The sequence below is a fragment of the Episyrphus balteatus genome, chromosome 3 (assembly GCF_945859705.1).
Source record: "Episyrphus balteatus chromosome 3, idEpiBalt1.1, whole genome shotgun sequence".
In the NCBI taxonomy this organism is placed as follows: domain Eukaryota; kingdom Metazoa; phylum Arthropoda; class Insecta; order Diptera; family Syrphidae; genus Episyrphus; species Episyrphus balteatus.
Window position 1 is genome coordinate 101,342,065 of NC_079136.1, and position 24,880 is coordinate 101,366,944.

Here is a 24,880-nt window from a genome sequence, read left to right on the forward strand (position 1 = left end):
GCATTTAAAGAATCTAGAACAAAACGCGAATAAAATATAACAAAAGTTATAATTCATTATTGTTTTATATTTCGAAAAGCGTGGGGCTTATGTCCCACTTAAATGAAAAATATATGGAGCTTATGTCCCACTCAAGTGGGATATAATTCTTAAATTAAATGTCAACCCACTCAAGTGGAACATAACTCCCATAAATAAAAAGTGGGTGCTATATCCCTGGGCCTTTTGTCCCTGCGACATGTTTTTCTACCTTCTTGAGACTAATCTGTTAATGAATAAATAAGAGGCACATAAGAAAAAAAAAATTTTTTTGGAACCTATACCTCGATTGGATGGACAGAAGTCCCAAATTGGTGTTGGGGCCATTCTGCCTTAATAAATTAGGGCCTTATATGCCTTTGAAAATAAAAAAGGTTAGCATTTTAATATACGGGTTAACTTTGGTCCACTTCTATGCTCACTTTTCTAGCATTCGGCCTTATTTCTCACTTGGGACTCGGCGTTATTTCACTTTGACAAAGCGCAATTAGGCCGAATGTTTAAATTCGGCGTTATTTCGCTTTTGTAAAGTGAAATAACGCCGAATTTTGGAATTCGGCGTTATTTCGCTCGGCGTTATTTCACGGCACCAAAAAAGTTATTTGATAGAGTGGCACATACATATATGCTATAATTAACTGGTGTTGGGCGAATTTAGAATATCCTAGAAGTAACTAATAGATGAATCACGTCTAGAAAGATTACACAAAGTCGAGCCTATTGACTAAGGAAAATGATGAAAGATCTTGTGCATTATATTATTAATATTATTTTCCAATAAAACTCAACTTGACTTCCATTTGATATACAAACAAGAAGAAAGTACAGCAAAAAGCATAGAGTACGGAAGGAAAGTATCGGGAGCTGAAAGTTATATCCGAAAATTCGATCTTACACTGAGAGTCAACTTTTTGTGAATGACGAAAAAAATTATTCTCAGACACGTCGAAAATTTGATGCAGTGGAAGAAGTTAGTGAAAATTTTGAAGAAAAGAAAAGGGTTTGTCTAGCCACAATATTCTGAACTGTGGAAAAAGGTCCCGAATCCCCTTTTGAATCTACAATGGGAATAAGTTGGTATACACGAATCTTCGATAACTACCTACTATCCGTTTAAGCTAATATCAACCATACCCAATGAAAACCGGGTTTTGGATGGCCATTGAACCAAAATAGCTGTCTTAGGACTAGCACGGTTTTTGTTTCAGAGTAGGTATACGAATTAGAATGGAAAAACATCGCCATCGTGACTCTTCAAAGGATTTGCAAAGATATTATATTGGTTGATTTTGGTATCCATAAATCGATGGGAAGAAAATTATGGACATGTAAGTAAGTAGTAAATAAGTAATTCATTTATTAACATTCAGTTCTTAACAATTTGGACATGTACGAGCAAGTAATAACAAATTTAAGATGCTCCGCAAGAGTGTCCGACGTGTTTTCAATTAAAATTGTTAGGCATAGCGTCTTGTACTTTTTTCTCTTCATAAGTCTTTCAATTTGTGGTTGTAGATAAGAGAACAGAGGAAGGTTCAAAAATTGATTAAGTTATTTTTATCCTTGGCTGAAGAAGGAGCCATTATATATAAAGAAGGTGTACAAAAGAAAAACAGAATATAAGACATTCCAGCTATTTAATTGATCGCGGAAGTGCTTCCCAAACGCGAAAAACTCAAGGATTTTGGATGAAACATCTTGTGATGATGACCACAACTATCAGCATGTAGTGTAAAGTGGCAAGAAAATTTCACCATAAACAAATTATTAAAATAATTAAAATTCACTATCGAAAGAAATTAAAATTAAACAATTAATTTTATAATTTATAATATTATTGTTAAACATTTTTTGGTACTGATTTTTTGTTAACATGAAACACAAATGTGTTTGCATCGATTGTATACAAAAATTGTGTTTTATATCGTGGGCACAAAGCCAAAACCACGAATCTGCAAAATTGTAGTTTTGAGAAAAACGGCTTCAAAGTTTTGGAAAAACATGCAATCTTATGGAAACTTCGTGAAACAAAAAATGATATTTTAGGCTTCTAGGCAACAGATGGAGGAGTGGGATTGATGCAGTGAATAGAGGGACCGATAACAAGTAAAATGACACATTAAAGTCAAAATGTCCAAAAATGCAGATTCGCGGTTTTGGCGTTGTGCCGACGATATTTCGGAGATGTATCCAAGCAATTCCCATGAAAGACCATGTTGTACGATCAAAACGATTATTTTTATTTTGGCTAAATTGTCTGAGCAAATATTACAACAACCTTTTTCCATTCGAATCAAGTTCTCTGAAACTTATTTAATGTTGTCAAAAATAATAATTTTTCAATCCACCAGAGGTAAGTTCATACTAGGCTTTATAAACAAATACAAAAAATGAGAAAATAAAATATTTTATCCCTTCCGGTTTACAAATCAAACCGTTTGTTAACCAGTTTTCAGACTATTAAAGTCAAATTTACTTGAAATTCAATGTCAAGTCGTTAACCAAAATATGCATAGTTTTATGTCAACATAATAGTTTGAATACTTCACTGAAAATTCTTGGGGATGTCACGGAAGAATACAAGTAGATTTAGGTGTAGTCTTACAGCTAACAAGATAAGATTTATTCAATTTCTTGAATGTTTTTTTTTTTTATTTTATTTTATATTATTTTAACCTGTAAACACACTTACATTTAAAAAAAATCAAAGCACAAACATTTAATTTCGCAAAGCAATCAATTTAACGATATCGAATTTTTATAAAAGTTAAATGTCTGGGGGTGTTGTTGTATTTTGTATTTAAACTTAAAACAGAATTGTCCTCTAAACTCTTAATAGTTTCCAACGAAAGCTATGAAGAATTTTAAATACAAAAACATTTTTTACACTTAATTTTACAATTGGGGCAGTCCAATTTAACACTCTATTGCGAAATTCGTCTAACTCGTAACAGTGCTCTTCACATGGTAAGACGCACCAATTTTCATTTACATAATTTTCATTTTTTTGTAGGTGTGTGCAAGAATAACTTAAAAATTGTATTTATTAGAATAGTTATTTAGTTCTCAATAGAAAAACAAAAAGAAATAGTAAATGAGTGGAAGTTAACGGTACTTTTTTCTCCTTCTTGTCTCTGATGTAAGAAGAAGGGCAGTTATTTTTGTTCACATGATTAGACGCACACCTTAAATTAGTTAGTTTGGCGAGATCTATTGCATTGATTTGATTAAGCATCAAGAAGTTATTTCTTAGTGATTTTCATTCAAAATCTTTAAAAAAAAGTTCTGAGCGCGAAAGAAAAAGCGTTGGATTCCAAAGGTTTTTCCATAAGCACCATTGCCAAAAAATAGGATAAAGTGACCATTTCGAGAGGAATTATTTTAAAAACAGTGCCTCCTACGGTCAAAACTTCAAGGGGGGGGGGGTTGAAGGTTGGACAATAGCAGCTTTAACACCTCAGAAAAAAAGAAAATTTATAGGAAAAGCGTCGAAAACAGCTCTATCGCCCAGCTAAATTAAAGAAAAAGCTGGGGTAGCGGTAAAAACATCAACTTTTCGGCGAACTTATTTAAAATTAAATTAAATTAAATTAAAATAAAACTTAAAAATAGTTTTTAAAAAACGAAATCGAATGTAGTATTAAATGGCTCCCAAAACCATTACTCCTCCTTGTCTTGAAAGGTGGAATGTCAAAAACTTTTCCTCCTAGTGAAAATCGTGAAAGAAGTGGTAATATTATTATTAAGCCTGGTACGCAGCTCGCGCTAAATTTTAGCTCAAATACAAATTATCGATAACTTTTAGCCGAGCTAAAATGGATCCCATACAAATTATCGATAACTTGTATGGGAATTTTATCTCGGCTAAAATTTAGCGCGAACAGCGTACCAGGCTTTATTAACAAAAAATACCTTCTTTACACTTTGGTTTAGTTCTACCTCGACAAAAAGAAAACATACAAGAATAGATTGTAGTGCAATCGCAAAATGTTAAGAATTTAAAAAAATATGTTCTGCAATCGCGCTGCAATGGCGCTAACGAACCAATTGTACCCTTTGGTAGCTTGCACAATTCAACTTGGTGTATGAACCCCAACAATTCATCCGACCTGCGCAAAAGGACGAAAATCATATCCAGTTGCACCTGACGACGATACTGCCCAACTCTTTAAAGCCCCTATAGTATACGGTGACCATCCGTCCCGGTTTACCCGGGACTGTCCCGTATTTCAACATCTTGTCCCGGGTTTTTAAGTAAGAAACCCGGGACGTATAAGTGTCCCGTATTTTGGAATTTGTCCCGTGATTGTCCCGTATTTCCACATTTTCTGATTTTTTTTACCGACTTCCAAAAAGGAGGAGGTGCTTGCAGTGTGGTCCAGTTCTGGCTATAGAATCTATGAGAAAACGATAAAACCTAGTTTCGATCCATGGAAGTCTGTTTTTCTTTTTGATAAAAATGATTATTTATTCAAAATTTTAAAAACTTTGTACGGAAAACAAGAAAATACAGTCTTTGGTTGATTTAAATAAAAGTTTTTCTAATAAGTCTCCAAAGTCAAAAAACTCTTTTAGAGTAAAAAAAATTACTTGGACAGTTAAATGTCAGTGAAAAACGATTGAAAATTCTCCAAATATTCTAGCACAGTAAAGAATTTCGGTGGTTAAGCTGCGTAAATGTGCATCGAAAAACTATATTTTCGTATTTCGTCGTGCTGGTTTTATATGAAAATTTTCGTTTCACTTCAAGACTAGGCTTTAGTTTTAAATTTTTTTGTCATTTTGTTTAGTTCCAGCTTGTATTTGTCGAGTTGAAAAGCTATATCAGGAAAAAATTTTTTCATTGAAAAAATATTCTTTTAGAAGTTATTAAGAGTAGGTACCTATTTCGGAAACGGCTTAAATGATTTCAATGAAAATGCTTCCATCAAATCGTTTAAGAAATCTTCGTATCAAAATAAGGAAATTAACAAAACTCATTTTAAAAAAATAAAATTTTTATTTTTTTTTTTTTGTTGTGAAAAATCAATATTTTCAAAACGATCCAACGAATTTTTTATCTGTCCCGGGTTTCGCTTCTAGAAATATGGTCACCGTACCTATAGAGTATGTTCGGAAGAAAGCCCGCCTGCAGAAGGAAATCGAATCGATTGAACGATTCTTGCAAGATTATCTTCCCTTAGTTTTGAGCAAACAAAATCTCAAAAGTTAGTAAAAACAGAAAGTGGAAAAAGGTATCAAGCTAACACAACTTATGAGTACACGAGCCTTGTTTGCACAATGAGATGTACGAGTTGTTAAAGTACACTTATTTAGCCAGAAGTGTAAAGATGCGGTGACGATTATCCGGTCCGAAAGTTATCGAGTCTATCCCAAGATGATAGAAGAGTATGCAAGTGCAAAAGAACTAATCTAACTTGGCCTGCATAGCTAGACACATCTTATAAGGGATCGAAATGGCTGAAGAAGCTTGTTGGTAATGAAAATCAAAACCACAATTGATTGAAAGTCCAACAGAGTCTAAATATCTTTTTTTTTTAATAATAATTTTAACTATATGTCTATAAGACCTAAGGTCTTTTAAATGCATACTGCACGGCACTAGTTAGAAGGAATAGAATGATAGGAGAGAATTTTTTGTTGGTATCTAATATCTAATTCCATTTAACTTCGCTGGGAAAAATAGATGAATTTGTTCAACCAACGCATTTATTATAATATAATATAATTATTTCTCGCAATATCTCGAAAATCACGTAAAAAGATATCTATTATGCATCGTGAGGAACCAATTTGTTTACAATTCGAATCAAAATAATCTTAAGGGTTTCAAAAATAAAAAGTGATGCTGGTCTGCACTCAAAATTAAATTGAAATAAATTGAATGACTCATTAAAGTGCATCAACAGCTTTATTTATTTATTTTTTTTGGTTTCAATATTGCTAAATTTTGCTAAATTTTGTATGTAGAAGAGAATAGAACAAAAAGATTGAAAATTTTGCAACTCTCATACGTCTTAAGCTACTTAAGTTTTGTTTTAATTATTTTAATGAGTTCGAGACGATTTTTAAATTGCTTAGATTCGTTTTCCAAAAAGTAGACAATTCGTATGTAAGAAAGCTTATTTTATAAGATTTACAACACTACCTCCCAGACTATCGGAAAACCACAATTTGGAAAATATTAAGAAAAAATATTAATTAATATTCACACCGATAATTTTTCATATCTATACATACGGTCCTGCGATTATAAAGCGCTGATGCATCGCTCAGCGATGTTGTCAGTATCGTATCCCGATGAAATGGTACTGTAAACATGATTGTAATAATGTAACACTTATTTTTTTAATAAATTTCCTTTTTATTCCACAATATTATAACTAGATTTTTGGATAGAAAAAATTCACATAATATTTTTTCTTCGTTTTTTCTTTCTTTCAAAATTATGTAACTTGTAATTTTTTTACAAGAATTTTACAACGACCTTGAGATTTCATTCAATCTTTTAATCACTTTTCGTTTGATCACTTCACTTCTTATTAAAACCTATATCGGGTCAGAATAATTGTGCTCAATTGTTAACCGTTTTCACAGAATATAAAATCATATAATTTCGTTTGTTATAGAAAAAGAGAAAAACGTGTGCATTAATAGGAACGATCTTAGTAAAACTAAAATCGAATTGGTCAATTCTCAGCCCGCTCGTCCTCTATACTCAGGCATTCCCCGACACAAAAAAATAAAAATATATAAAAATAAAAACATTACTAAAATATATCTTAAAATACATATAAATGTACTTTGTATCTACAAAACATATTATATACCATCAAAAGATACTCCTTGTTTTTTTTTTTTGTGTTTTTTTGTCTGAATTTTATTTGTTTGTTTTTATTTTGATTTTTCGGTATAGTATAGTTGTTGTTGATATGATCGGCAAACGATTTATAGTTGAACCAGAGGGAAATTCATTTTTGATTGAATCGAGACGCAGCAGAGGCAATTAATTCGTCCGCCCTGCGCTAAATAATAAATGCTCAGCTGTATCCAACCGAGGAAACAATAAAGAAATATTCAAATTGAAGGACACATCATAATAAATTTATTTCGAATCCGAATACGCGAGTCAATTGGTTGCGATGTGAACGATTGGCGAACTACAATATTGTTCATAAATTGATTTGTTTTCATTTGACGGACGGTTTTATTTTTTGTACTTAAACAGAAGGCATATCGATCGTCTTAAAAATTGGATATACAATTAGAGAAATTGGTAAAAAAAAATCTGCTCCCGCGCACGATCATTGATTGGTTTTCTTTGCTTTTTTTTCTGATGCCTTGGTTGTGCACTTGTAGCGATACTCGAAGTGACTAAAAGATCGCTGCTCGGCATTGAGGTAGCGAAGCGTTGATGAGCGAACGAACGAATATGAATGAACGAACAAAATTATAAAATAAAAACAAATTAATAGATATTTAGATACTTTCTCATTAGCTTGTGGTTGTGATGTGACATGGCGACATGACTTGCCGCTTGCCAGATTGAAGAGTAGCCAGAGATCGATTGTTTGCTGGTTGCTACAGGGTTGGCAATATTGTTGCCAAAAAATTAAAAACTTTGAAGAGCTGCTCAGCAAGCGCTTGGCCTATGTCGATAATGGGAAGGCGCCAGGTCTGGTGAAAAAGCGAGAAAGGGTAGCAGAGGACCTCTAAGTTGAGTCTGGCTAAGTAATTTTATACCAATGTTAACGTAAGCATGTACTTTAACGTAAGCATGTACTTCTTATGCAAAGTAAGATGCAATTTAATTAATTGTAGGTGGGTATTTATGCTATGGACATCAGGGCATCTTAGCTTCTCTTAAGAAGGGTTTTCCAATTTTTTTACTCAATCCTTCCCTAAATTTTTTTTCAAAAATACACAGATCGAAAGTGCAAAATACTAAACGAATCTCTGTACTTTACATTTGAAATTGTGACCGACGGTAAACTGATGGGCATTCCTAGAAGCTAGAAGCGAGAAAATTACGGTTCAAATGTTTAAGGGGAGGAATGCAACTGTCAGTTTCTTTAAAACATCGTTTATAAAAATAACTTATGTGGAAATCAAACGTCACCGTTGGAGGACTCTACAAACAAATATGAAAAACTAAAAGTACACGAAGAAAAAAGACCACCAAAAAAAGGGGATTCTGTATTAAATTAAGCGTATTTCTGCGTAATTTATAATTCAAGGAAAAATTAAATAATCGAAACCCAATCAACGCATTTTCTATAAGAGAGCTTGATGCTAAACTCTATGAAAAGTTTTCGAAATATAAATAATCTTACTTTCCTCCAAAACAATGTAAAAATATTTGCTCCACTGCTTAGTGAGATACGTAGATCACCAGTGTACCTATTACCAGGAAAGCCGTATTACCGGTCACTTCAACACACGTTCTTATGTGGCAGGTTCCGTAAAACAAAACAAAAATTAAAACATAAGGGTTTATGTTGCATTTGTATATTTAATTTTCGTTTCAGCAATTTGGCCTAAGAAGCTTTCGTTTATATTTTGCAGTTTTTGCATGAGTTTGGAAAGAAGGGGCGGAAATACAATCTGTCGGTAGGTAATAGTGAGAAAGATTCGCTTTTGGTTGGTATTAACTGGACAAATACAGTTTTCCATTCACTCGAAAAGACACCAGTATCGCAGCATAGAAGAATTTATGCATGGAAAGATCTTTAACTCTTGCAACGGTACAAGTGCAAATGAAGATTGATCCCATAGAATCGTTTACGTGCTCTAGTACCGGAGGAGTAATGACACTTTCCGCTGGAATGAAATTCAAAAGCGAATTGATTCACAAGAAGGTTAGCTTTGGCAAATGAGCTAATTGTAAACGTGCGTTAGACCCGAATACATGTCTAAATTTCTCGTACTACCGGATCAACACACAGCGATCAGCCTTGAACTTACATAGAACTTTGTTTTTTTTTTATGTTATAACTTGGAAAACTGGGGTCGAATTACGGCATACGTTCGTTAGCGTATGGTTGCTTTGTGTCCCTATCTTTTTCTACTAAATAAATAGAGACACAAATAGTAAAAACGTTAACGAATGATCGTAATCGTATGCTGTAATTCGACCCCTGGTTTTTCAAAATTCATTCCTGAAAACAGTTTTATTTAATAACAAAATGAATTAAAAAGTTATTGGTTTTACAAGAAATGATAGCACGTCGTTGTGAGTATAACCAAATATGTATTTTAAAAGTTCAAAAAATCTTATAATTGAAACTTAATTTTATTTTGTCACTTCGCTGTCAATTAAAAAAAAAACGACATTAACTTGGTGTTCAAATTATTTTAACATATTAAGCAGCCTTCCACAAGGACCTCAACTAGAAAGACATTGCTGTAATTGGCAGTTCTGAATGCTCTGGCTAGTCCATCTATAAACCACAATTTGTTGCCATAATATTGGCCATGGATAAGGGATAACACATTATCTCTCTGTCTGGTAATTAGATTTACCTGTGGTTAGTAGCACATGTCATGTAAGCAACTTCTGTGAATGTTTAACTCTCATTATAGAACTACATTTACCAAAGAAACGGAAAGAGCCCACCTAAGGGAGTTTCTAATGACCTCTTAACCGATAAAAAATATTAAAATAAAAAGAAGATTTACTACCTTTGTAGCAAATTAACATCCCTATTGGGGGAATTTCCCAAAGCAATAAAGAGAACATCAACGTACATTGCTTTTCAACTGATTGCATGTTTATTCTTCATCGTGAGTTTATCATTGTTTTGAATGTGAAACGATGGATATTTTTTTTTGCATTATTAAACAAAAATTAAAAAATACAAGATATAAACAAACAAAAATATAAGATATTCGTTGACATTCAATAAAATATTCAGTTGATCGTATTTGTGAATTTAATTCGCCGATTGGTTAGCGGTTTGATTTGATAAAACACTACCATGCATGCATAATATAATCACGTGCAGGTGCAGGGTATTAAGTTATGCCAGCAAGATTCAGTGGACTGTCTATGGAATTATTGTTGTTTTCTTGTTTTTCTTTCATTTTTTTTGCAAGGGGCTTGAATTGGCTATAAGATATTTGATATCTGCTTAGGGTTCAATAGCCGTGATAGGTTTCTCGTTGATTGTGTGTTGGTGGATTAATCAGAAATGAAACATGTCACAGAGTGGACCAATAAGGTAGAGTTTCTTCAAGTAGGAACATGCAAATCAATATTGAAATAGATAAAACTATTTTTGAATTAATTTTTCCAAAACTATGTCAAAAATGGCTCTATTTAAAATTTTAATAAAAGAAGAAGTTTTTGGCAATAGAAAAAGGTGTAGCACGTTGATTTTTAATTTTTTTTTCAAATTAAATCAATTTTTTTTTAAATTGCCCCTCCCCGCTAAACGAGAGGGAATAGATCCCCCCTCCTATACGATTTTTTTCTTATCTCGAACCCCTGAACGCTATAGCTTTTTGGCACGTTCTTCCTGAATCACTTTGTATAAGAGAAAGGAAGATAAAACTGGTCAGCAAGATTTTGGAAAGAAAAAATCCAAATTGTACTTTTATAAGGATTTTCGGTGTACAGAGCTGGAATCTGAAGTGAGAAAAATTCCATCACATCGCGCTCTTTTAGATATTCCCGTTATGTCTTAGCGTGTGGAAATTAGTTTTAATTAAATATGGAGAGTTTCTTAAAAACTAATTTTTTTTTTCTTTTAAAATTCGTTTAAATCTTTTCACATCTCTTTTCTTATCTTTAGTTAATTTGTATGGGTTGAAGTTAATATCAAAAAGTTCTTTACCGAACCCTTTTAACATAACGTTCCCTTTGCCTTCCTATTTGCGAGATTACTATGTATCATTTTTTTGGCGCTAGAAATTTTGTAAAAACTGTTTAAGTTACGCAAAAATGTTATGCATACGCCCCAGTGACTCGCTATGTCTACTTATTTGTGACATGAGTGTAGAATGTAGATACATATAGCTAAATCTTTAAAAGAACCGAAAATTCCAATACAGAATAAATAAAAAAAAAACAATACCAGTGATCATCCAGCCCAATTACAAAAAAAAATTAAGAACGAATGCGTTTTTTATAAGAAAACAGTTTTTGTGACATACATATATTGGATTTTTTTCAAAAACTAGAAGACATTCCATCTGATCGAACTAATTAAATTAAATTGAAATTTAATTAAAAATCACATCAAATAGCTTAGTACCAGCACATTTTACAAACCAAAAATTGTGGCCACCACGTTAAAGCATAAAATAAATCTCTTGAGAAATTACGTTAGAAAAAAATATACTCGATTTCTACAAAATTGTTTGAACAAAACTTTCTTAAATCAAAAAGCATTATTTCGGAAACGTTTAAACTCACAGAGACCGTTATAATAAATTTTATTGGCTAGTTTTGTCAAAACTACGAATAGCTCTTAAGTGAATTATACTAGGGTTTGTGGGCTATAGGTACGGTGACCATCCGTCCCGGTTCACACGGTACTGTCCCGTATTTCTACAGCTTGTCCCGGGTTTTTATTTAAGAAACCCGGGACATATAAGTGTCCCGTATGTTGTAATTTGTCCCGTGATTGTCCCGTATTTGCACATTCTCTGATTTTTGTATTCAATATTTTAAATACTTTGTACGGAAAACAAGAAAACAGTGGTGGAAATTAAAATTTTTCTAATTTTTCGGATAAAGCATTAAGCCTAGTACGCCGCTGAAGCAAAACAAAAAATTTTCTAAGTCTCCAAAGTCAAAAAACTTTTGCTGCAAGAAAAATTGCCTGGACAAATAAATGGAGGTGACAAACGATTGAAAACTCTCCATATATCCTAGCACAGATAAGAATTTTCTTGCCTAAGCTGCGTATTGTGCAACAAAAAGCAAAATTTTCGTTTCGCCTCTAGACTAGGCTATAGTTTTTTTTAAATGTTCTTCAATTATTTAGTTCCAGCTGCTGTTTGTCAGATTTCTACACCAGTTAAAAAAAGAACAACATATTAGAGAGTAAAGAACCCAGATAAGTTTTAAAACTTTGAAGGACATGTTAAAAGTTGTGCTAAAGATCATACAATTTCAAAATCATTAAAAATAATATTAAAATGTTAAAAAGTAGCTTTTCCGATTTTGATTAAAAAAATATTTTTTTTTTTAAGTTTTTAACAGACATTATTATAAAACCATTTTCTTGATTTTAGTCCAGTAATTTTATGTTTTATCTGCGGAAAAATTCCTACTGGGCTCGATTTTGGTATAAACCTTCGTTACGGAGTTGTTATGAAGATGTGAAAAATCGACATTGATATCGCGTCCGCGTTAGAAGTTATAGAGGTCAAATGGTCACGAAAATGGTTTTTCGCATATATCTCGTGACCTGTTGCTCGGAGTTCAATAGTGGTCTATGGAAAATCTGTTCGTCATAAAATTATCTACAAATATTGCCTTATGCATTTTTCTGTAAATCCAACCGTTTTCGGAATAGAGCTGTTTCAAGCTTAGGCATAATATATGATACGTAATAATAGGTTTGTTTTATTTAAGAGTGAATAATTCAGTATTTGAATACTGAAAAATACATGTGTAATCTCTTTTGCTTTTTATTAATACGTTTTTATAAGTTTCACTTGTAATCGATATTCAAACTAACTTATACTAACTAACTTATAAACTAACTAACTAACTAACTTACTTAGCTACTAACTAACTATTTAATAAAATCTTAGCAATTAATTTTGACCCTCAGGTCAAAATTACCTACCCTGAGATGTTTTGGTCTCAGGGTAAAAACATTTGAGGGTCAAAACACCCCAAATCAATCTTAGACTACTTCTAAGAGTCATATCGATACTTGGAACAAATTTATGTAGTTTGAATGACTAAGTTATAATATAGTCCGAAATCGGTTGGATTTACAGAAAAATGCATAAGGCAATATTTGTAGATAATTTTATGACGAACAGATTTTCCATAGACTCCTATTGACTTTCAAGCAACAGGTCACGAGAGAACTGATTTTCGTGACCTTTTGACCTCTATAACTTCTAACGCGATATCAATGTCGATTTTTCACATCTTCATAACAACTCCGTAACGAAGGTTTATACCAAAATCTAGCCCAGTAGGAATTTTTCCGCAGAGTGGGGTAAAAAATGCCTAAAATTACTGGGCTATTTCTGATTTCGTAAACGAATTAAATGGTTTCAACAAAAACGCTCCCAAAAAATCTTTTTTGATATCAAAATAAGGAAAAATTATGAAAACTCTTTTAAAAAAATTGAAGTTTTTTTTGAAAAATCAATATTTTCAAAACGATCCAATGAATTTTGTATCTGTCCCGGGTTTGGCTTCCAGAAATATGGTCACCGTAGCTATAGGTCATTTCTTGAGTTAGTTCTTATTTCAATCAGTCGACGTTTCGGGTATGGATATACCCTTCTTCAGGACTAATATTAAAAACTTTTTAACCTCTTAAGGTTTCCCAAAAGTGGTTTGTCAAAAACTGTTTAGCTTTTTGTATCAATGATATTTTAAAATTCAATAATAGAATATCTTGAAAAAGACGTTTCACATTATTGAAATTTCATACCCGAAACGTCGACTGATTGAAATAAGAACAAGGTAACTCAAGAAAAGACCTATAGCCCACAAACCCTAGTATAATTCATTTTACTAAAAAGGTCACGTAAGAAGGAATATTTAATAGCGCTTAAGAGCAAAAATCTCCAAAGACGGAAAAAATCGGATATTTTTTCGACATTTAATGCATTTTTCACAATGATGCGACACTTGTCCGAAGCCTAGAATATTCTCTGCAGCCCCAGCCGTACTCATAAAAAACTGCCAAAATTTAGAACGGTCTGATGTATAAGATTAGTATTCTATGAATGAAAGTGACAAACTTGGTCGCTAGTTCTATGCTGTGGTGTCATTAAATTAAATTTGACGCCTTCTAGAGGCAAACGTCATGAACTAAAAGAAAAATGTTTTATGAACAGCGGCAGATACATTATCGCGCCAATAAGCTGACAACTATATAACTTAAATATTTTAAGGCTTCTCTTTCAACGCTATCTCAATTTCAATATTTTTACGAGTCTAAAATTCCAATAGCAACTTTACTCGTGTGTGTATTAAAAACCATTCGCACACAGACAAACCATGCATAGCTTGTGCTGTTAGTCAAATATCTGATGACTTAAGTTGGAATCTGCTCTTGAATGCACATTTTATGCCCTTAAAAGCGAACCAACAACATGTACATTTTACCATTCGCCATGTGAAAAAGCAAATACATTGTAATCAAAGTTAATAATGTGTCCCGGACGTCCGTCATTACATACCTATAGATACCTTTTCCAACACCTTTCACTTTTTACTGAAATAAACTATCTCAAGAGATCAGTGCTACTTATTCAACGGATTTATTTTATGTCTTCGCTTTTTGTAATGTATTTTCGTTTGAAGAAAATAAAAGTCGATACATTTTTCTTATTTTCTCGCTCAACACACTTGTTTTAATTTATGGGGATGTTCCATTTAGGGCAGTTGTTTTGATTTTTTGTACCCCTTAAAGATTCTTTCTTTCCTACTTTTCCCTAAATTAAAGTCAAGTATTCTCGAGTGCCGATAGACTTTTCATTTTTTATTCAATTTTTTTTAATGAAAAACTTTAAGAATTTAAGAAATAGAAGTTTAAGTTTCCATTTGTCCCCAATGAAAAACATTGTTAAAAAAAAATTTTAAAATCTCTAGGTACCTACATGCAAATTTATTATACGATGAAATATTATTTCGTCAAATCAATCTCATTATAGGGATTGACGATAATAAAAACCTTTTGACATAATTTATTTGAAGATGTTTTCAGCATCAAATCTACCCCATTTCAAATATTCTTTATGCCCCACAAAATATGAAATTCTAAATTATCGTTGTTATCTTCAATCACGCACCTTATTAAGATTGAAACCAATATAAGTGTTATTTTAATGAGAGATTGCTCCCCTCAAAGAACTTCTGAGTTTATTAATCAGAGAAATGAATATTGGGGACAAAAGAATTCTGTTGTTTGTAGACAAGATTAATAGATAAATTAATTGATCGACTTATTTTTAAACTGTTTGCATTTTTTTTTTTTGTATAATGCTGCTTAAACAAATGTAGTTACAATACACAGTGAACCTGAACAAGTTTAAGGTTGACCTAAAATGACGACAAAAACTAACAATGAGGCTTTGTTCCTGAAGGCCTCAGCAATAATAATCCGTTTTTACCAAAACCGGATTAGCTTCCTTTTTCGAGATACAACCCGTAGTTTTTTTTCAAGAAAAATTCATATAAGCACAAGGCTCGAGTACGATAACTTGGGGCGCCGAGAATTGAAAACGGTTTTTTGTAGAGGTATTCAATACAACCATTTTTTGTTATGGGAGGGAGGGTCTACGCCCCCCCCCCCCCATGGAGTGGCCATTTTATAAAAAACTACTAAAAAAAATATTAAAAACAACGGCAACACTTACAGTTATCAATGATACCTTTTTCAAAAGCTAGAATTGTACATTTAATTTGAGTTTTTAAAGCAAGTTAATTTAATCAGTTGTTTTCGAAATAATCGATTTCAAAGTCAACATTTGTGAAAAATAAGTATGAAAAAATACATTGAATACTATTTTTGTCAAGACTATGGATTTCAATACGGGTTAATGTGAAATATTGTTTCACCAGTTGAAGAAATTTCCAGAAGAATATATTGAGAACTAGAACTTGTTTATTGAACAATAGTTTAAAGTAGAATGATAAATAAAATAACAAATTAATTTATACAGAGAGAACAGATTTGTCAAAGTAAAGATTTAGAAAATATTGTAAAGTTGAAATTATAACAAAGTAAATATAAGTATTAATCCAGTCAAATAAGGGTTTAACCTCGGAATGAATGTTAGTAGAAATTTTTTTTGCTCAATATCTTCCTTTTGCCATTCTATAACATATCTCAAAAGTCTAGAAAAATCTCATGTCCGCTTGTGGCGATTTCAAGGTCAAATCGCGAAATGGAGATTTTCAAAATTAGCAAAAATAGGCTATGGTATTATATACACATATGATACATGATTTCAAGGTATTTTTTAATGCTGATTCCAAAAAATCTAAAATCAAGACAATCTGACGTCTCTGAAAAAAGTTATACCTGTTTTTCATCTGTCAACGCATATTATTATAACAGTTGCAAACTTACTCCCGAAAAACCCTTAAAAGTTATGGTAGATGAATCAAATTTTGAATTAAGATTTTAGAACCCATCATTATTAAAAATCAAAACAATCCATTACAAAAAATATATATACCTACGAAATAATGGTATTTTTTGATGGAGGGGCAAATTTTAGGATATGCACTAAAGAAGATTCTTGTTCATCTTAGGAATAAGTGCTAATAGGCTAATTTTTTCATTTTAATCTTTGTTTGGATATTCTTTAACTACCCTCAAAAATCTAAAAAGATTTCATGTCCGCAAGTCCTAATTTTCTTGGTTTGAAAATAAGGTGCAGATTTTAAAAAATTAATAAGAAAAGTTTAAATTTTTATATGTATACCAACATAAGCGACATGATTTAAAGGTTTTTTTTAACACTTATTCCAACAAAACTCACAAACAAGTCAACCTGACCATCCCTGAAAACTAATGCACCTTATTCATGTTGATCTGACACAAATATCTGAAGAGTAGTTTTTCAATTTTTTCAAATCTGCACCTTATATTCAAACCAAGAAAATTAGGACTTGCGGACATGAGATTTTCTTAGATTTTTGAGGGTAGTTAAAGAATATCCAAACAAAGATTAAAATGAAAATATTAGCCTATTAGCACTTATTCCTAAGATGAACAAGAATCTTCTTTAGTGCATATCCTAAAATTTGCCCCTCCATCAAAAAATACCATTATTTCGTAGGTATATATATTTGTTGTAATGGATTGTTTTGATTTTTAATAATGATGGATTCTAAAATCTTCATGCAAAATTTGGTTCATCTACCATAACTTTTAAGGGTTTTTCGGCAGTAAGTTTGCAACTGTTATAATAATATGCGTTGACAGATGAAAAACAGGTATAACTTTTTTCAGAGACGTCAGATTGTCTTGATTTTAGATTTTTTGGAATCAGCATTAAAAAATACCTTGAAATCATGTATCATATGTGTATATAATACCATAGCCTATTTTTGCTAATTTTGAAAATCTCCATTTCGCGATTTGACCTTGAAATCGCGACAAGCGGACATGAGATTTTTCTAGACTTTTGAGATATGTTATAGAATGGCAAAAGGAAGATATTGAGCAAAAAAAATTTCTACTAACATTCATTCCGAGATTTACCCCTTTTTTCTCCTTATTTGACTGTATTAATATGAAACGTAAGTATTGATTACGGATGTTAATAATAGAATCAATATCCAACAGTTAAATCGATAATGTAAACTACCTCAATCAATTCCTTAATAAAATACTGAAAACCATATGTTAACTGGTTGAACAGAATGTAAATTCGCTTGTAGCTGAGAAAAACGCGGTGGTACAAAATGTCAAATAAAAACGCTCAAAATATAGAAAAGATGAACAGAATTATGTGGCCCACTAAAATGTCAATTGTCTTGAAAAAAAATAATTTTAACTGAGCAACCACATTAGAAACGTCAAAAGTCATTGCGCTTGTAGCTTGAAGTAAAAGTCGACTCGACTTGTACCACAGCGAATTTCCTTGCCACAGCCACAGCTACGTATTCTGGCACCAATATAATAATTTCATACTTCTTAGCTTTGACAGCGCCACAAGACACAGCCACACCTACATCATTCTGGTCCACCAGTAAGCCTTCTAGTTTTTGAGAAAATTGAAAAATAGAAAAACTGTACTTTCTTTATCAGATTTTTATTTTGGCTATTTTGCTTTGCCATTATCAAAAATAAAAAATTAAAAAGTACTGTGCTTAGGACTGTTTTGTTCACACTCGATTATCTTTTAATCAAGGATTTTTCTATGGAATAATCCTTGATTAAAAGATAATCGACTGCGAACAAACTGACCCTTAATCTACTTCGATTCCATGAATGGGTTTTATTTCCATTTAAAATTGGATCTTAAAAATAAAATTTCTTGGTACCAGTGTGGTACCAGAACGCTCATTAGTGAGCCTGATAAAGAAAGTAGTTTTCCTATTCTTCAATTTTCACAAAAACTAGAAGGCTTGATAACTGTAAGTGTTGCCGTTGTTTTTTAATATGTTTTTTAGTAGTTTTTTAGAAAATTGCCCCTCCCTCTTAAAGGGGGGGACATAGATCCCCCTTCCATAACAAAAAATGATTGTATTGAATACCTCTACAAAAAACCGTTTTCAATTCTCGGCGCCCAAGTTATCGTACTCGAGCCTTGTGCTGATATGAATTGAGGCGCTCAGCGCCAAAACGGCCTAACCCACAAAATTTCGTTTTGAGAAAAACGAGTTTAAAGAAAATCATATTTTCAGGGTTTCTTTTTTGTTGGCTTGTAAAAGTTATAAAAAAAATATTATTCAATACTTAGTTTGTAATTTTTTTTAGTTAGGAGTGTTGGCTACACTTTTGGGCTAAGGTCTGATATTTTTTTATTCCGAAACTACATTTGCTATAAATGATTTAGGCAATTTTGTCGCCGAAGCCAAAATGGCGTCCACTAGAGTGACAAAAGTTTTTGGCTCTAATTTTAACTCTATTTAATGTAATTTAATGGGGATGTATTTTTATATTATAAATTGTTTTATTGCGGTTCGATCTGTGTACTCAGTTTGATTTTTTTGAAAATGTGGGTTAGTCCGTTTTAGTTCTGAGCTCCTCAATTATTCTCGAAAAAAACACGTTTACGGGGGGTATTTCGAAAAAGGAAGCTAAACCGAGTTTGGTAAAAACGGATTATTATTGCTGAGGCCTTCAGGAACAAAGCCCCATTTTTAGTTTTTGTCGTCATTTTAGGTCAACCTTAAACTTGTTCAGGCTCACTTTGAATAATAGTCATGATTTTTTATTTTGTTTATAGAAAAAAATAAAAAAAAATCAGAACAAAATTCTTCTGCCTGTAAGAATATGAAACTGAAGTCTTGACGAATGGTCCGATTAACTCTAAACGTGAAATCCCGCGGTTTTGAGTATTCTGGAAATTCAGAAAATAATAAGAACTACTAGTAGGACAAGTAAATGATTCGTAAAGTTATGATATGCTTATGCTTATCTATCTCGAACCACAGTTCAAACCACTGAAGCGCTTTGCTTCGAACTTGATACTTCGATGATTCACTAGCCTAGACCCTTGAGGGTAAATTGAAATTATGCTAAGAGTAATTGTCATACGAGCTAAATGAAAAGTTTTTTTTTTCTCAAAAACGGATTTTACGATTTTAAAAGTTGTCGATAAATTACAATGTGTTACAAAAATCAGGTTGCAAAATATACGCTAGCTTCGTCAAATTTTTACCCATTTTTGATTTAACTGAATCACATGTTTTTATTTTTCTCAAAACGTAGAATGCAGAGAAACATGTAGTTTTTACTGTTCGATAAGGAATCAATTGAGGCATGTAGAAACATGAGTCAGTTTTTTATTAAAATTCACAGTCTGGACAAAAATAGTAATTAATGAGTTTTTTAAAGTTTTTTTTTCGTCTATTTTTAACTTTGAAATCGATTATTTCAAAAACAATTGGTTGAAATATATTGATTTCAAAATTAGAATTAAATGTACAATTCTGTCATTCGGAACTGGTATGACTTAAAACTGTAAGTGTTGCCGTTGTTTTTTAATAATTTTTTTTATTTTAATATTTTTTTTTAGAAATTTACCCCTCCTTCTAAAGGGGGGAGATAGACCCCCCTCCCATAGTAAGAAATGATTGTATTGAACTCCTCTACAAAAAACCGTTATCAAATACTGGCTCCCAAGTTATCGTACTACGTGCCAAAATAACATTTTTGTTCGGTGCCCAAACGTTCGAATTTGTGTGCCTGGGTTGAAATCGTAAAAAAAAATTTTCTAAGCCAATTTTGAACTGATTTTCATAAAAAATACCTGTTTTTATTTGGAAATGAATTTTATTTTAGAATATATTTTTAAAACAGCATGTTGTTTTGAAAACATATATGTACTTTAAATTAATGTCGAAGTTGGGAAAATGACAAAAACAAAATGGAATTTTTGAACTTTGACAGCTTATAAATTCTAGGTGGTTTAACTGAATCACATGTTTTATACATTTTGAAAAGGTATAATGAAAATGGGTAAAAATTTGAAGAAGCTAGAATTTTTTCAATGGGTGAAGGTCCAAAAAACCGTTTTTCGCCCCTAACTCCAGATTTTGGGGGTGTTAGGGACTTTTTATTCGGATTCGAATTCAGCACACAAAAATGCTTTAGAAAAGTAAAGCTCTATTTTCGTTGACGACCAGTGTTTTCAATCAAAAGAATTGGAGAAAAAATATAAAGTTTCAATATACGTGTTCTTTAACCGACTTCCAAAAAGGAGGAGGTTATCAGTTCGTCTATATTTTTGTTTTGTTTTATGTTTGTAACTTTGGACTGAGTGAACCAATTTTGATAATTGTTTTTGTATTCGAAAGCTGGCGCAGTGTGCTGCGTGTGGTCCCATTTCAATTTCGTCTAGTTCTGACTATAGAATCCATGAGAAAACAATAAATCCAAATTTCAATCCATTGAAGTCGGTTTTGTTTTTTTGATAAAAAGAATGATTTATCTGACACATTTGCTTCAAGATGGTATATAAAAACTATGCTCTTATTATGGAAAATACAGTCAAAAGCGTAGATACACAAATTCAGCTGAAATAAATCATAATCAGATAATAAATTCCAGTTGAATATATGCATAAATTATATTCTGGTATTACCTTCCTAAGGGCTTTGGCAATTTATCACTACTTATCATCAACTTAAATTAATTAAATCAATTCTTGGTGAACAATGACACAATGCTTTTAATAATAAGGCGATGCTTCAAGTGTATTTTTATAATTTTATGAACACTAAAATTTTTTTATTTTAGCAAGTAAGCATATTGTTTCACAGAAGATTGATTTATGTACATGTACATATAAGTTACACCCTTCCATTTTTGTGTTTCTTAACGGCAAAAACAGAAAAACAGCAAACATAAATTTTATCCTTTATGTACTCACCTCATCAATTGATTCGCATTCGAACAAGTGAATATGCAAGAGAGGATCTCGCGGATCCTTAATCAAGTAAACAAGTCCTGTCAAAGGTCCGTTAAATTCCATAATAGCCGCACTCTTGACAGCAGCACTTCCATTACTGTCACATGCATTTGAATTGCCAGTTCCAGCACTTCCTGCGGACACACTACTAGAAGTACCATTCGAGTTACACGTTGATGACGAAGAGGACATAGATGACAATGACGAAGACGAGGACAAAACTGTGGCATTGCTCAGAGCGTTTTTAATGCCATTCGTGTTCTGTTTGACTTGAGAGTATCCAGTGCGTCCATTACGATGAATGATGCGACACATGCCAACAACATGTTTTAATGGATGGCCAAATTGGAGTTCGAAATCTGAATTATATGACTCAAGTGTCCCATTTTCCACACCAACCGAGAGCTGCAGAAATGGAATAAAAAAAGAAAATTGAATAAATACATAAATACAAATGTGCTTAACAAATATACAATTGAAAACAAACAACAACAAAAAAAAAAACCGCCTCCATGTCAAGGACGACACACTATTTATATGAAGCTTTTGTAAAGATTTTTGTGTTTTGTACACAAAACAATAATAAAGACACAAGAATAAATTGTTGACAAAACCGAGAAAAAAATTCAAGGACTTTTAAAAGAGATAATTTCATGGTTGGCTTGTTGTGAATTATTTATTTTTTATTTAAGAGAAGTCCTTTTTCCATTTTATTTTAATTTTTTTTTTATATTGTGTCAAGTGGGCTTATGGTACAATTTTCACTTACATAAGAGGAGAACGACTTTATGAATATTCAAAGCATTCAGGCATCAGCGAATTACATATGTAAAGGACTATATACTCTTAAAGTTTGTTCTAGCTTAAATTAGAATATTTCAAAGCATAGTTGAATTAAAATGTATCCTACACTGCGATGCATTCAAAAAGAGTCAACAAATTTAAAGATTTGTAAAAAAATCTATTACATCTTTTTTTTGAACACCAAATTCTCGTAAAGATTTAAACCGATATAACCATAAAATTATATCGAAAGAAATGTTTATAGATAGTTCTTTCGAGATATGATTTCTGCATCTTGATAAATGACTTTTAAGAACAGAAAAACCTGTACCTACAGGAGGATACCAGATAAAATTCTTTTAAAATCAGGACATACAGGTCACAACAAATAAACATAAAATTGAAAATAAATAAAAACAAATAAGAAGTACCTGTTACATTGAGTTATTCGGAAAATGCAAATAACTTATTTCCCTTTCTTATATGGGTTTCTAAAAATTGTTCGATTTTTACTAAAATTATAAGATCGCAAATATTCCATTTTTTGGGAAACAACAATTAAAGCAAAAATAAAAAAAATAAAATGCACAACTGGGGTCGCACGTACTTGCTCTTGCAGTTCAAAGCACTTTTATGTTAGTTTACTTGTAGATTTTAAGAGCTGGCTCTATATAGGTAAATTAAAAAAAAAAAATTGATTTTGGGGAAGAGCCGACATTTAGGAAAAATTTTGATAAATGAAAAAAAAATTTTTATTTGACTTTTTTGAAAAAAAAAAAAAAAAATACAAATGATGCAGTTTTATTGCAATCGCTTTGAATATTAAGTCTGCAAAGTTTAATCAAAATCGTTAGAGCCGTTTTCGAGATATTTGGTTTATATTGAAAAATTTGTATGCGGGAGGTACACTTTTTAAGCGAGATATAAAAACTTTCAGAATTCCGTAAACATCAACATCGGCTTGAAGAAAATCCATCCACGCGTTTAGGCTGTGGAAATGTGTACAGATGGACGCACGGACGCACGGTGGGGATTGCGAGACCCACTTTTTTGGACTCCTCCATCATCGTAATGTTGTTGATTAAAACCTCAAAAATTTTTTTTTTTTACACGAAGCCAATACTTGCCCTATCCCTATGCTATAGAGAAAGATAAAAATGTGGAAGGTACTAGCTTAACTGTCTTTTGATATATCTTTCAAAAAATGTACCTAGATACTAACAAATTGTATCTTAAATGGTGAAACTTTATCAATCCTAAACTTTTGGCTTTTACAGATTTCAATTTTTTCAACTATTACAAAAGGATTCGTTCCTACAAATATCAACACACCAACAAATTGTCTCAAAAACATATTTGGTATGCATTTCTGTTTACGTTCCTAATCCTTTTAATTTGCATTTATACACGTTATAAACAAAAATTGGAATACACTGAGGGGAAAACAACGTAAAATTTAATAGTCAACGTTGATTTAATTTTGGAAATATTTCTTCTTCTCCATTATCGACGATAGTCTTGTATTTTATACAAGACGGTGTTTTTGACGTGACGGCTTAACGTGAAGACTTTCTCGGAGGTAAAATCAATTGGAAAATTGATGTTTTTTTACAATAATAATTTTCAACCTCTTATATTTTTACTTGCGATATAGCTACTATATATCAAGTAGGTAATGCATTCGTACAAAAAAAAAAGTTGAGATAACATTTTTCCATGACATTACGATGATAGAGAATGCCAAAAAAGTGGGTCCCGGAAGTCCGTCTGTCAGTCTGTCAGTCTGTCAGTCTGTCAGTCTGTCAGTCTGTCAGTCTGTCAGTCTGTCAGTCTGTCAGTCTGTCAGTCTGTCAGTCTGTCAGTCTGTCAGTCTGTCAGTCTGTCAGTCTGTCAGTCTGTCAGTCTGTCAGTCTGTCAGTCTGTCAGTCTGTCAGTCTGTCAGTCTGTCAGTCTGTCAGTTTGTCAGTCTGTCAGTCTGTCAGTCTGTCCGTCTGTCTGTATAAGGAACTAGAGCCTAAACGAATGCACCGATTGACTTCAAACTTGCTTTGTAGCAGTTTTTGGAGACTCTCCAGAGGGGTTTTTGGAATTAATTTTTTTGGACCAAAAATAACGGTACCTGTCATACACAAATTTCGGAAAAGTTTAATTTCACGAAAACGGCTCCAACGATTTTGTTAAAAAAATTCAAATGTTAGTTTTTAAACAAGGGTTATCTTTTGAAGAAAATTTTTTTTTGAAAATCATTATTAACGGTACCTGCCATAGGACTGCTTTTTTTCAAATCGGATTTTCTGCAAAACTGCTTATTGTATTTCACCGAATTTTTATACAAAAGCATTTATATACTTAAAATATAAGCCAAAAATAAAATTTTGAAAAAAATAATGTTTGGATTTTTAAACAAATTTTGAAAATTTTTGTTTGAAAAATCAAATTTTCGAAAACGGGACATTGGATTTTTTTGAAATTTTGTTTTTAGATGTTGATTAGTGATTTCTACAAAATGGCATACCAATTTTATTTTAAAACTTTTTTTCAAAAAATTATTTATAAAAAACTAGTTTTTTAAAAAACGGCTCTAACGATTTTGAAAATTTTTTTTCTAAAAATGCACCTTAATATATCAAATAAAACTGCATACTTTGTTTGTGGGGCGATTTGATTTCAGATATTGTTTTATTTTTTTTTTAAATTAATTTTATTTTTTTTAATTTGTTTTTTTTTTTTTCTTTTTTTTTGTTATATACATACCTATGTA

General features: G+C 31.8%; 1 protein-coding gene across 7 annotated transcripts in view; it reads right to left on the reverse strand.

The window, feature by feature from the left end:
- Positions 1 to 24,880, reverse strand: part of LOC129912978 (TBC1 domain family member 4) — a 56,357-nt gene that overhangs the window by 22,002 nt on the left and 9,475 nt on the right. For 4 of the 7 annotated variants that reach the window (XM_055991269.1, XM_055991268.1, XM_055991267.1 and 1 more), the window contains exon 2: positions 21,298 to 21,741. In XM_055991269.1, the coding sequence (XP_055847244.1) occupies positions 21,298 to 21,741 (444 nt within the window). Of the gene's footprint in view, positions 1 to 6,279; positions 6,805 to 6,869; positions 7,819 to 21,297; positions 21,742 to 24,880 lie in introns of those variants that run through there. The other 3 variants (XM_055991271.1, XM_055991270.1, XM_055991272.1) reach the window with 3 other exon arrangements.